General features: G+C 47.5%; 1 protein-coding gene and 1 pseudogene across 1 annotated transcript; both read right to left on the reverse strand.

Annotated features, from left to right (window-relative positions):
- Positions 1 to 383: 383 nt before the first annotated feature.
- LOC126176607 (uncharacterized) lies at positions 384 to 13016 on the reverse strand. Its single transcript, XM_049923766.1, has 2 exons — positions 11297 to 13016; positions 384 to 776 (listed from the first exon to the last, which is right to left on the reverse strand). Exons 1-2 carry the CDS (start codon positions 11666 to 11668, stop codon positions 384 to 386), a joined length of 765 nt encoding a protein of 254 aa, XP_049779723.1. The 5' UTR covers positions 11669 to 13016.
- On the reverse strand, positions 10958 to 11075 carry LOC126177309 (5S ribosomal RNA; annotated as a pseudogene).
- Positions 13017 to 13830: the final 814 nt, after the last annotated feature.

Genomic DNA, 13830 nt, shown 5'->3' on the forward strand with positions numbered 1-13830 from the left:
GCAGGGCTAGTGGCTAAATCCTGATACCATATTCAGACACTGCATAATATAGATGGATTATCATATACTCACTTACACCTGTCAGTAATGGGCTAAGATAAGTGACGTTGCGTCTGACGTGAATACAGCGCCATTCGAGAGTGATATTCCCCTCCGTTCCGTTCGACGTCCAGTGTGAATCGACCTGAATCATATAAGTATGGTACGCCGGGTGTTATATCATAGACGATACTGCAAGAGTGTGGTGAACAGACGGCTCAGGGTGATATTGGGCGATCACCTCTGCTGACCTCTTCGCTGCTGTGGACGACTGCAGTGAAGTGATCGCCGGTCGCGGCGACTCGTTCGCTGTCCCGCCCTGGGGGGCAGAGTGGGCCGGGCGGCTAGGCGGCGCGCCGCTGCTCCAGGTGGCAGGCGTCCTCGGCGGGCGCGGCGGCGGTGACGTCATCGGGTGGCGGCCACTCGCCGCTGTGCGCCAGGAAGGCGCGCACCAGCGCCACGTCCCTGGGGCAGCGGCGCGGCGGCCGCACCGGCGAGCCGGCGTCGCAGCCGCGGCAGGCGCCGTCCTCGCGGCTCGACGTGGCGCACCACGACGCCTCGCGGCTCAGCTGCAGCGCGGCCCGGTGCCCGCCGATCGCCAGCGTCTCCGGCAGCTGCAACGGCGGGTCCCAGCCGGCGCCGGCGTCGTCGCGCGCCACCAGCCGCAGGGAGCGCACGCCCGTCGCGACGCGGTACTCGCAGCCGGGCGCAGACACCTCGCGCCGCACGTGGCGCACCTGCTCAGGGGCAACCCACTGCTCTTAATACACTACTGGCCATTAAAATTGCTACACTAAGAAGAAATGCAGATGATAAATGTTGAGTGTACAGAAAGAACAGCGTGTTAACATCAAATTTTGTTTCAAACTAGGAAAATCTGCAAGTGAAACGTTTGTAATGTTATAACAAGTGTACGGCGATGATTGTTTATCGCAAACACAAGTGTTTGAGTGGTTTAAACGATTTAAAGATGGCCGCGAAGACACCAGTGATGACACTCGCACTGGCAGACCATTGTCAGCAAAAACTGATGCAAACATTGAAAAAATCGGTAAACTTGTTCGACAAGATCGCCGTTTAACAATCAGAGCAGTGTCTCAGTTAACAGGAGTTGACAAGGAAAGTGTTAGGCAGATTCTTCATGAAAGTTTCAAATCGAACAAAGTGTGCGAGTGTCATCACTGGTGTCTTCGCGGCCATCTTTAAATCGTTTAAACCACTCAAACACTTGTGTTTGCGATAAACAATCATCGCCGTACACTTGTTATAACATTACAAACGTTTCACTTGCAGATTTTCCTAGTTTGAAACAAAATTTGATGTTAACACGCTGTTCTTTCTGTACACTCAACATTTTCCGACGCACAGACAAAACGTTAACTACTTAAAACAGACGCCACGGGCAGACAGAGTGCAGGAGGCAGATGAAACTCGAGCAGTAGGCGGAGCGAGAGTCACTTGACAGGCCACGCGACTTTCAGCCTTATTGCATTCGTTTTATTGTTTCACCAGTACTAGTCCGTTTTTTTTCTAGCCACACCTCGTACAAACCGTACAAAAATGCACGGAAGTATGTTCTTTAACACAAACCTACGGCTTTTTAAATGGAACCCCGTTAGTTTTGTTAGCACATCTGAACATATAAACAAATACGTAATCAGTGCCGTTTGTTGCATTGTAAAATGTTAATTACACCCGGAGATATTGTAATCTGAAGTTGACGCTTGAGTACCACTCCTCCGCTGTTCGATCGTGTGTATCGGAGAGCACTGCAACATACATCGCGCCGGCCGCGGTGGCCGTGCGGTTATAGGCGCTGCAGTCCGGAACCGCGGGACTGCTACGGTCGCAGGTTCGAATCCTGCCTCGGGCATGGATGTGTGTGATGTCCTTAGGTTAGTTAGGTTTAAGTAGTTCTAAGTTCTAGGGCACTGATGACCTAAGATGTTAAGTCCCATAGTGCACAGAGCCATTCGAACCATTTTGAACATACATCGCGTTTCTACAGAATGATCTGCCAACGTTGCTCGAAAATGTCCCATTGGAAACGCGTTGACGTATGTGGTATCAGCATGATGGTGCACCTGCACATTCCGCAATTAACACTAGGCTGTCCCTTGTCAGGATGTTGGACGGGCGTTTCATAGGACGTAGAGGACGCATAAATTGGCCAGCCCGTTCTCCTGATCTTACACCTCTGGACTTCTTTCTGTGGGGTACGTTAAAGGAGAATGTCTATCGTAATGTGCCTACAACCCCAGAGGATATGAAACAACGTATTGTGGCAGCCTGCGGCGACATTACACCAGATGTACTGCGGCGTGTACGACATTCATTACGCCAGAGATTGCAATTGTGTGCAGCAAATGATGGCCACCACATTGAACATCTATTGGCCTGACATGTCGGGACACACTCTATTCCACTCCGTAATTGAAAACGGAAACCACGTGTGTACGTGTACTTCACCCCTCATGGTAATGTACATGTGCGTCAGTGAAAAAGACCAATAAAAAGATGTTAGCATGTGGACGTAATGTGCTGTTCCAGTCTCTTCTGTACCTAAGGTCCATCACCGTTCCCTTTGGATCCCTACGTAATTCGGTGCTTTCGGATACACACGATCGAACAGCGGAGGAGTGGTACTTAAGCGTCAACTTTAGGTTACAATATCTCCGGATGTAATTAACATTTTACAATGCAACAAACGGCACTGATTACGTATTTGTTTATATGTTCAGATGTGCTAACAAAACTAACGGGGCTCCATTTAAAAAAACGTAGGTTTGTGTTAAAAAAAACATACTTCCGTGCATTTTTTTATGGTTTGTATTAAACAATTACACTAGCCCCTCTCCTCACGTTCGGTCTGTGGAATAGATTCGTCAGTATCTGATGTGGTTTACGAACTATATCCAGCGGTAACGTTAGGTGACTCACCCTGTTTATTATACTAGAACTGAAATGTGATTACATTTTCGCGCAATTTTGGTGCATAGATCCTGAGAAATCAGTACCCAGAACAACCACCTCTGGCCTTGATACGCCTGGGGATTTAGTCAAACAGAGCTTGGATGGCGTGTACAGGTACAGCTGCCCATGCAGCTTCAACACGATACCACAGTTCATCAAGAGTAGTGACTGGCGTATTGTGACGAGCCAGTTCCTCGGCCACCATTGACCAGACGTTTTCAATTGGTGAGAGATCTGGAGAATGTGCTGGCCAGGGCAGCAGTCGAACATTTTCTGTATCCAGAAAGGCCGGTACAGGACCTGCAACATGCGGTCGTGCATTATCCTGCTGAAATGTAGGGTTTCGCAAGGATCGAATGAAGGGTAGAGCCACGGGTCGTAACACATCTGAAATGTCACGTTCACTGTTCAAAGTGCCATCAGTGCGAACAAGAGGTGACCGAGAAGTGTAACCAATAGTATCCTATACCATCACGCCGGGTGATACGCCAGTATGGCGATGACGAATACACGCTTCCAATGTGCGTTCACCGCGATGTCGCCAAACACGGATGCCACCATCATGATGCTGTAAACAGAACCTGGATCCTCCGAAAAAATGACGTTTTGCCATTCGTGCACCCAGGTTTGTCGTTGAGTACACCATCCCAGGCGCTCCTGTCTGTGGCGCAGCATCAAGGGTAACCGCAGCCATGGTCTCCGAGCTGATGGTCCATGCTGCTGCAAACGTCGTCGAACTGTTCGTGCAGATGGTTGTTGTCTTGCAAATGTCCCCATCTGTTGACTCAGGGATCGAGACGTGGCTGCACGATCCGTTACAGCCATGCGGATAAGATGCCTGTCATCTCGACTGCTAGTGATACGAGGACGTTGGGATCCAGCACGGCGTTCCGTATTACCCTCGTGAACCTACCGATTCCATATTCTGCTAACAGTCATTGGATCTCGACCAACGCGAGCAGCAATGTCGCGATACCATAAACCGCAATCGCGATAGACTACAAACCGACCTTTATCAAAGTAGGAAACGTGATGGTACGCGTTTCTCCTCCTTACACGAGGCATCACAACAACGTTTCACCAGGCAACGCCGGTCAACTTCTGTTTGTGTATGAGAAATCGGTTGGAAACTTTCCTTATGTCAGCACGTTGTAGATGTCGCCACCGACGCCAACCTTGTGTGAATGCTCTGAAAAGCTAATCATTTGCATATCACGGTGTCTTCTTCCTGTCGTCTTCGTGGTGTAGGAATTTTAATGGCCAGTAGTGTAGTAGTAACCTCTGGCGTGCCACAGGTGAGTGTTATGGGACCATTGCTTTTCACAATATATATAAATGACCTAGTAGATAGTGTCGGAAGTTCCATGCGGCTTTTCACGGATGATGCTGTAGTATACAGAGATGTCGCAGCATTAGAAAATTGCAGCGAAATGCAGGGAGATCTGCAGCGAATAGGCACTTGGTGCACGGAGTGGCAACTGACACTTAACATAGACAAATGTAATGTATTGCGAATACATAGAAAGAAGGATCCTTTATTTTATGGTTATATGATAGCGGAACAAACACTGATAGCAGTTACTTCTGTAAAATATCTGGGAGTATGCGTACGGAACGATTTGAAGTGGAATGATCATATAAAATTAATTGTTGGTACGGCTGGTGCCAGGTTGAGATTCATTGGGAGAGTCCTTAGAAAATGTAGTCCATCAACAAAGTAGGTGGCTTACAAAACACTATACTTGAGTATTGCTCATCAGTGTGGGATCCGCCGGCCATGGTGGCCGAGCGGTTCTAGGCGTTACAGTCTGGAACCGCGTGACCGCTACGGTCGCAGGTTCGAAACCTGCCTCGGGCATGGATGTGTGTGATGTCCTTAGGTTAGTTAGGTTTAAGTAGTTCTAAGTCCTAGGGGACTGATGACCTCAGAAGTTAAGTCCCATAGTGCTCAGAGCCATTTGAACCAAGTGTGGGATCCGCACCAGGTCGGGTTGACAGAGGAGATAGAAAAGATCCAAAGAAGAGCGGCGCGTTTCGTCACAGGGTTATTTGGTAAGCGTGATAGCGTTACGGAGATGTTTAGCAAACTCAAGTGGCAGACTCTGCAAGAGAGGCGCTCTGCATCGCTGTGTAGCTTGCTGTCCAGGTTTCGATAGGGTGCGTTTCTGGATGAGGTATCGAATATATTGCTTCCCCCTACTTATATCTCCCGAGGAGATCACAAATGTAAAATTAGAGAGATCGAGCGCGCACGGAGGCTTTCCTGCAGTCGTTCTTCCCGCGAGCCATACGCGACTGGAACGGTAAAGGGAGGTAATGACAGTGGCACGGAAAGTGCCCTCCACCACACACCGTTGGGTGGCTTACTGAGTATAAATGTAGATGTAGAAGTAACAGATCAACAGTCGATCTAAATTTCAGTATCCACATGCTGATGTCCGTCTAAATTGCCGAGTATGCCAGCACGGTAGCTATGTGACATCTACCCAGTACTGGTGTTTACACAGAATAACGTAACCGGTAGAGGCGCAGTCGGCAGAGCATGTGTGGTTAAAGTGGTAGTGGTGGGGATTATAGACAGGCAATGTAGGGGAAATGCCGAGCACCAGAGGAGAAATGACGTTCTAAGCTAAAGCCTGTGCTCTCATTCTTTGCAAATATTATGTGGAGCCCCTCCACAGCCACGGTTGCATGATGGCCATTCGAAAGGGTCTGCTGTCACCTCTGTGCTGGTTGGTATTTAAAACGGGTTCTGCTGAAAATGCAACAAAAATATTTTCGATTGGCTTGTTACTGTCAGAGAAGTGTCATGGGTGCCGAATGTTGAGTAAATTTTACATTTCTTTTGCTGTCACGTTAAAATTTGCTTCTTCTGCCAAAACGCAGTCGAGTTTACACAGTATCACTTCACTAACATGTTATGCAGATGCAACTGCGAGAGAATTCTGAAACAATGGTTTATTATGTGAGGAGATGAGGAAAAATAAAGTCAATAGCTTATGAAAAAGCACATTCTTGGTGAAAAAAGAAACGTTTAATGCCGGCCGGAGTGGCCGAGCGGTTAAAGGCGCTACAGTCTGGAACCGCACGACCGCTACGTCGCAGGTTCGAATCCTGCCTCGGGCATGGATGTGTGCGATGTCCTTAGGTTAGTTAGGTTTAAGTAGTTCTAAGTTCTAGGGGACTTATGACCACAGCAGTTGAGTCCCTTAGTGCTCAGAGCTATTTGAACCATTTTTTTGAAACGTTTAATGTCTTCACTTAAGTTGCACCTAAATACACAGCACTTCTCCTTTCATCAACGACCCTTAGTAATGAAGTTTTTCATGATAACAATATGCTAAAATACTCTCCTCCTCTTTGCGTGCTGTCATTTGCAAAAATGTCGTTTCTGTATCTCAGAAATGTGAGGAATATTTCATTCTAGCTTTGTAGCTGGCGCATATGATCACAAATGAGTGCTTTACATCAGATCAACTTTCTCAAGATTGGTGACAGATTGAGACCTCCACCCAACTCTACAGAAAAATTCAATATGTTAGCTGAATCTCATATAGCCACGTGTTATGTAGTATGCACCAAACGCAAAATCATAGCGACCCCTATTTTTCATTGCTAACTTTTCTGAATTTCGCGTAGTGTCTTACTTAAAAGCAAATATCGCAATAACTATGACCATTAAAGAAATGATGGGCATGTCATCTTGGAGCTGATATATAAAGTTATAAGTAAGCCAAGAATAAAATATTGCTATCGAATAGCTTCTTTAAAATAGTTTGAGAAAGATTTAAGGGGATGAGCGTAGAATCTGTTGTCGTCGACCGACCGAAAGAGGGCAAACAATGCTGGGATCCCCTTCTTAACAAATCAATGAACTCGCCGCGCCCAGTGCTTTGGACAAAAATGGTGAGTGCGCATTGGCCATCGTACCCTCTGTGGAGTCTACCAGGGATTTTTCCTTACTGGGTGAACTGCACCAGGGTGCTCTCAGTTTACGAAAATTCTTCACAACTGTAAAATTTCATAAAAATAGTACAGCTGCAATATCGTCACCTATGTCTTTCAGACATTATTAAAATAACGATAGGCATTGTTGCATGCGTTTACCGCCCATCGCAACGCATCCTTGAAATCTGTTTCTCAGTGAATCACACACTCTTTCAAATACACGTGGTTCCATTCGGATTGCCGGCCGAAGTGGCCGTGCGGTTAAAGGCGCTGCAGTCTGGAACCGCAAGACCGCTACGGTCGCAGGTTCGAATCCTGCGTCGGGCATGGATGTTTGTGATGTCCTTAGGTTAGTTAGGTTTAACTAGTTCTAAGTTCTAGGGGACTAATGACCTCAGCAGTTGAGTCCCATAGTGCTCAGAGCCATTTGAACCAACCATTCCATTCGGATTGGTCCACATGCATTGATCGCAATCTCCTGTAACAACCGCGTATTGTCGAATGGCTGCGCATATATCAAGGCTTTTAAATATCTCCATATGCAGAAATACGACAGCTCAAGTCCAATGAACGAGCCAAGCTATCAGACATCCTCTACCAAACTATCGTCCATGGGAAATCACGGTGAGGTACTATCATACGATCTGCAGATAACAGAGTGGTGTCCCGTAGCGCATACATACAGTAGTTGTCATTGTGCAAGGGTAACGTTCTCCAATAGCGCTGGTAATTTATTGCAGCAGTGAGATGTCGTGCACCACTGAATACTACACAGTACTCGTCACAAGTCAAGTGGCCCATATCTCAATAGGCATTAGTTTCTGGATATGTTATTTTTTTAGTATAGTAACTTTTCTTGCAGTTTTCGCCTACATCCTGTACCAATATGTCTCAGGTTTTTTCAAACACTATGTATGACTGTTTTTCGCTCACTCTGCACGGTTGACCCTGGCCAAGCGAAAATCGTTGTGATACTTCTGACAGTGGAATACATGAAATGAAATGAAATTTCGTGTGGCTAGGGCCTCCCGTCGGGTAGACCGTTCGCCTGGTGCAGGTCTTTCGAATTGACGCCACTTCGGCGACCTGCGCGTCGATGGGGATGAAATGATGATGATTAGGACAACACAACACCCAGTCCCTGAGCGGAGAAAATCTCCGACCCAGCCGGGAATCGAATCCGGGACCTTAGGATTGACATTGTTGTTGGTAAGATAGCAGGATAGGCAACTTTCCGAGGTGTTCTGTGACCAGAACAAGAATGTGTAGTAAACATAGGATATGAATGTATACCTTAAGAGCTTGTTCATCTGCGATACTGTGAAGCACATCTGTTCTGCTGCAAAGACTTTGGTTTTCATAGTATTTTTGAAGGAGGTAGTGAAAACCAGAACAATGAAAAGAAAGTCCAGTAAATATGGGCTCTAAAAGGCATATCTTAAGAGCTACAAGCACTTAGTACATCTACATCTACATCATACTTCACAAGCCACCTAATGGTGTGTGGCGGAGGGTACTTTAGCTCTATCTGATCCCTCCAACCCAGTTCCACTCGCGAATAGTGCGTGGGAAGAATGATTGTCGGTAAGCCTCTGTATTGGGTCTAATTTCTCGAATTTTCTTCTCGTGGTAAATACACGAGATGTATGTGAGGGGAAGTAATATGTTGCCCGACTCCTCCTGAAAAGTGCTGTCCCGAAATTTCAATAGCAAATCTCTCTGTGATCCACAACGCCTCTCTTGTAACGTCTACCAGTGGAGTTTACTCAGTATCTCCGCAACGGTTTCTCCCCAGCTAAACGATCCCGTGACGAAACATGCCGCTCTTTGTTGGATCTTCTCTATCTCCTCTACCAGTCCTACCTAACAGGGATCCCATACTCAAGAATCGGGCGAACAAGCGCCTTGTAAGCCACTTCTTTCGTGGATGAGTTACACATCCTTAAGATGAATCTGAGTCTGGTGTCTAGTTTTCCCACTGTTTTATGTGGTCATTCAACTTAAGGTCACTCTGGATACTTAGGTGTAGATATTTTACGGCAGACGCTATCTCCAGTTGTTTGTCATCAATAGTGTAGCTGTACAGTAGTGGATTTCTTTTCCTATGTATGCGCAGTATGTTACATGATGGGTTTCCACAGAAGCGAAAGTGAACAAGTGCTCATAGCTGTTCAGGTATACATTTTAGAGTCCGTGTTTACTAGATATTTTTTTCTTATTTGGTCCGTACTACCATCTCTAAAAATTGCCTATCGTGCTGTTTTAGCAACGACAATACTAGTGCGTTTATTCCAGTGTAAGAGGTATCACTCTCCAGACTAGGGTCCCTTATCTCAGACTGATACATTTACCGTTCTCCATTGTCTCTGGAAATTTGTAACATCGTCAACGAATCAAGCTGTGTATGAGCTACGGCTATGGGTGCCTACTTTTTCTCATGGAAATAACGTCTCCTCTGCCTGGAAGAGCTAAAGTATATTTTTATAAATGAAGCAGTTTCAAAATTTATTTATTTATGAACCCAAGCACGAGTTTTTCGTAGTTGTGGCATTAAATAACGATTGCTGCTACATTGACCCGCCAGGGTAGCCGAGAGCGCTAACACGCTGCTTCCTGGACTCGGGTAGATACTCTGGCGGATTAACGACGAGGGCCGGTTTGCCGACCAGCCTAGATGTGGTTTTTAGCCAGTTTTCCACATCCCTCTAGGTGAATGCCGGGCTGGTCCCCACGTTCCGCGTCAGTTACACGACTCGCAGACATCTGAACACGCTCGCACTATTCCATTAATTACACTCGACGCAGACAGTCGGGGTAGACTAATTCCATCCCGGGGGGGGGGGGGGGGGGGGGATATACGGGGTGGCGGCAGGAATGGCATCCGGCCACCCCTTTCCACTAGCCTTGCCAATTCCGTTCCTAACAATGCCGACCCTGCGTCAGTGCGGGACATGACACAAGTGAAAGAAAGAAAGAATAAGAATTACTGCTGCTACATTGTAATTTACGTTTAGATAATTGAACAATTAGTATCGTAATTTAAATTTATTGAAGCTCTCTCCTCATCTCCCGCCCCCCTCCCCCCGTTTTTGTGTCCGACATTCATAACCTGTTTCGCTAAATGTTGAGGCCAGAGATTGTGGTCACATGTGGGTGAGTTGTGTTTGCATGAGTGTTTGTGTGTGTTATCTTTCTTCGACAAAGTCCTTGTTGGCCGAAAGCTCATTTTGTGACAGTCTTTTTGTTGTGCCTATCTGCGACTCAACATCTCCGCTATATCAAGAGAAAGCTCGTAAATACCACTATTTTTAAATTGTTTGGTGACTTTTTAAGCACATACTGCCATTTTTCGGAAGTATTTTTTCGTCAAAAATATTTTGTTATCATTTGTTAATATTCCTTGGACCGTTGACCAACCCAACATTCGGATTCTGGAAACCGCTCGAAAATCGCATTCAAACTTGCCGTCAGAACCAAGATGTAGAGTAGAGACTGATTTCGTTTGAAAATAAAGAACGAATAATTCAGTCAACATACAAAGCTACAACGGGCTTTATCGATTGTTCTTTCGTTTGTTTGGCGACTTTTTAATCACATACTGCCATTTTTCGGAAGTATTTTTTCGTCAAAAATATTTTGTTATCATTTGTTAATATTCCTTAGACGGTTGGCCAGCCGAATATTCGCCTTGTGGAAACCACTAGAAAATCGCCTTCAGACTTGCCGTCAGAACCAAGAGGAAGAGTACAGACTGATTTCGTTTGAAAAAAAATATATATATATATATATATAAAAAGCACTCCGTCATCAGGCCACGAGTGGCCTACCGGGACCATTCGACCGCCGTGTCATCCTCAGAGGAGGATGCGGATAGGAGGGGCGTGGGGTCAGCACACCGCTCTCCCGGCCATTATGATGGTATTCTTGGCCGAAGCCGCTACTATTCAGTCGAGTAGCTCCTCAATTGGCGTCACGAGGCTGAGTGCACCCCGAAAAATGGCAACAGCGCATGGCGGCCCAGATGGTCACCCATCCAAGTGCCGACCACGCCCGACAGCGCTTAACTTCGGTGATCTCACGGGAACCGGTGTACCCACTGCGGCAAGGCCGTTGCCCCGTGTGAAAATATAGAACGAATAATTCAGTCAACATGCAAAGCTACAACGGACTACATCGATTGTTCATTCGTTTGTTCTCGCACACTTGTTTCACTCGAAAGGAGCGAATGGTTAGTAATCTGACAGACTCGTAAAACTATATCCGAACGAGTCGATTGCTTACCGATAACTGAGCGACTGGATTGTTACGAATCGGTTGCTGCCGTCAGCGGACGCACCTTGCCGTAGGGCGCCAGCGCGCGCCGGAACTCGGCGTCCGGCACCTCGAGCGGCACGTCGAAGACGCGCACCTCGACGCCGCCGTCGTCGTCGGCCACGGAGACGCGCACGGGCGTCAGCTTGCCCGACTGCAGCTGCAGCGCGGCGCCGCCGCCGCCGCCGCACAGGCGCTCCGCCAGCTGCAGGAAGGCGGCGTCCGAGCGCAGCTTGACGAAGGCGACGGCGTGCTGGGTGTGCAGCTGCAGCGCCCTCAGCTCGGCGTCGGGCACGCGCAGCTGCGTGCGCACCCAGCGGTGCACCTCGCGCTCCGTCGGCCGGTCCGCGCCGCCCGCGAACTCGCAGCGCAGCGTGTTGCGTCGGTAGTACGCCATGCCGCCACTGGCGCGCGCGCGGCGCTCCGCCCGCCTCTATATAGGCGGGATAGGGCCCGCCCGGTGGCGGAGCCGCGCCGTCCAATTGCGAGCCGCGACGTCACGGCCGGTCGTACGGAAACAGACCTTCTGGAACAGTCTGCGCCATCGGCGGCTCGGCCTCGACCTTGCGCGCTACTCGACAGGTTTTCTCCGCGCCGGGCTGGAAGTTCGGTCGTATTTGCACGCTGTAGGCGAGCCTGTCTTGAAGCCCCCCCGCAAACGTTCAAACTCGTTTGACAAAATCGCTCTTATCTAGCCACGCATATGCCGTCCACGTTAAAACGATGTTTGTCAGTTTAACCTCACTTTCAAGCAGACGATTGCAACGAGGAATTTACGTGCGAACCGGTGACAAGTGAAATAATAGAGGACTTGCAAGATACAACTAATTTATTACTGATCAACAGTTTAACCCTTTATTTGGCAAATGGTGAAAATAAAAACAAAAAAATTTTTCAGTGCTTATATTTATTTATTATGCTTAAAGAAATACAATTCAGTGAGTTTTACAAATTTTTGACAAAAATTGCTTACAAGCAACATTGCCCGCAGTAGACCACATTTATACATATTATAGAAAAAAAGTGTTTGCCAATAACCTGAAGCAAAAAGTTGCCTGTACGTGAATAATTTAATTTATAACCACATTTACGCATTCCTGCTGTGTAATAGAACTGTTTCATTTTCCCTTCTAGTTCTTTTTGCAATGGAATTTTTGGAAACAGTTCCTCTTTGGAACGAAACACAATACTAGATTGCATTTTGAACACGACTGTAGAAAATCCAGATGCTCAATAACGACAACGACATTTGGGACCGTACACAGACCAATGCTCCATATTATCAAATCGGACATCTTGTGTAACAGTCGAAACTGTTGGCTTCCTCCTTCTTTTGTGGTGGTGTTATGTCTATTGAGGGCCTTCCTACTTTCCTTTTCCCTGAAAACATCAAACCATTGGCAATATCTGCCCTGAATGACTTCAGTGAGGTCTTCTTGTCCAGAGATTCTCTTCGAAATACCAGCCAGGCATTTACAACACTCAGATCTAGCATAAATCCAAGCAATCTCATGCACCAACGCCTAGTTTTCATTGGTACTCTGTAGAGCTCTATCAGCATACCAGCAAGATCAACTCCTCCCTTATGCATGTTATACTGACTTACAATACTGGGACAGGGCACATCAATTCTTCTTTTTTCATTGCTGTCCTATCATTTTACTGTTGAGAGTGGTTGGACACCACAAAATGAGCTTGCAAGTGTCACGATTTTATTGTTTTCAATATCTGCCGTAAGCATACGAAATATACACTCCTGGAAATTGAAATAAGAACACCGTGAATTCATTGTCCCAGGAAGGGGAAACTTTATTGACACATTCCTGGGGTCAGATACATCACATGATCACACTGACAGAACCACAGGCACATAGACACAGGCAACAGAGCATGCACAATGTCGGCACTAGTACAGCGTATATCCATCTTTCGCAGCAATGCAGGCTGCTATTCTCCCATGGAGACGATCGTAGAGATGCTGGATGTAGTCCTGTGGAACGGCTTGCCATGCCATTTCCACCTGGCGCCTCAGTTGGACCAGCGTTCGTGCTGGACGTGCAGACCGCGTGAGACGACGCTTCATCCAGTCCCAAACATGCTCAATGGGGGACAGATCCGGAGATCTTGCTGGTCAGGGTAGTTGACTTACACCTTCTAGAGCACGTTGAGTGGCACGGGATACATGCGGACGTGCATTGTCCTGTTGGAACAGCAAATTCCCTTGCCGGTCTAGGAATGGTAGAACGATGGGTTCGATGACGGTTTGGATGTACCGTGCACTGCGGAAGACGGCCTAACGGTGTGCGGGACCGTAGCCCAGCTTCATGGAGACGGTTGCGAATGGTCCTCGCCGATACCCCAGGAGCAACAGTGTCCCTAATTTGCTGGGAAGTGGCGGTGCGGTCCCCTACGGCACTGCGTAGGATCCTACGGTCTTGGCGTGCATCCGTGCGTCGCTGCGGTCCGGTCCCAGGTCGACGGGCACGTGCACCTTCCGCCGACCACTGGCGACAACATCGATGTACTGTGGAGACCTCACGCCCCACGTGTTGAGCAATT

The sequence above is a fragment of the Schistocerca cancellata genome, chromosome 3, assembly GCF_023864275.1.
Source record: "Schistocerca cancellata isolate TAMUIC-IGC-003103 chromosome 3, iqSchCanc2.1, whole genome shotgun sequence".
NCBI classification, from domain to species: Eukaryota; Metazoa; Arthropoda; class Insecta; order Orthoptera; family Acrididae; genus Schistocerca; species Schistocerca cancellata.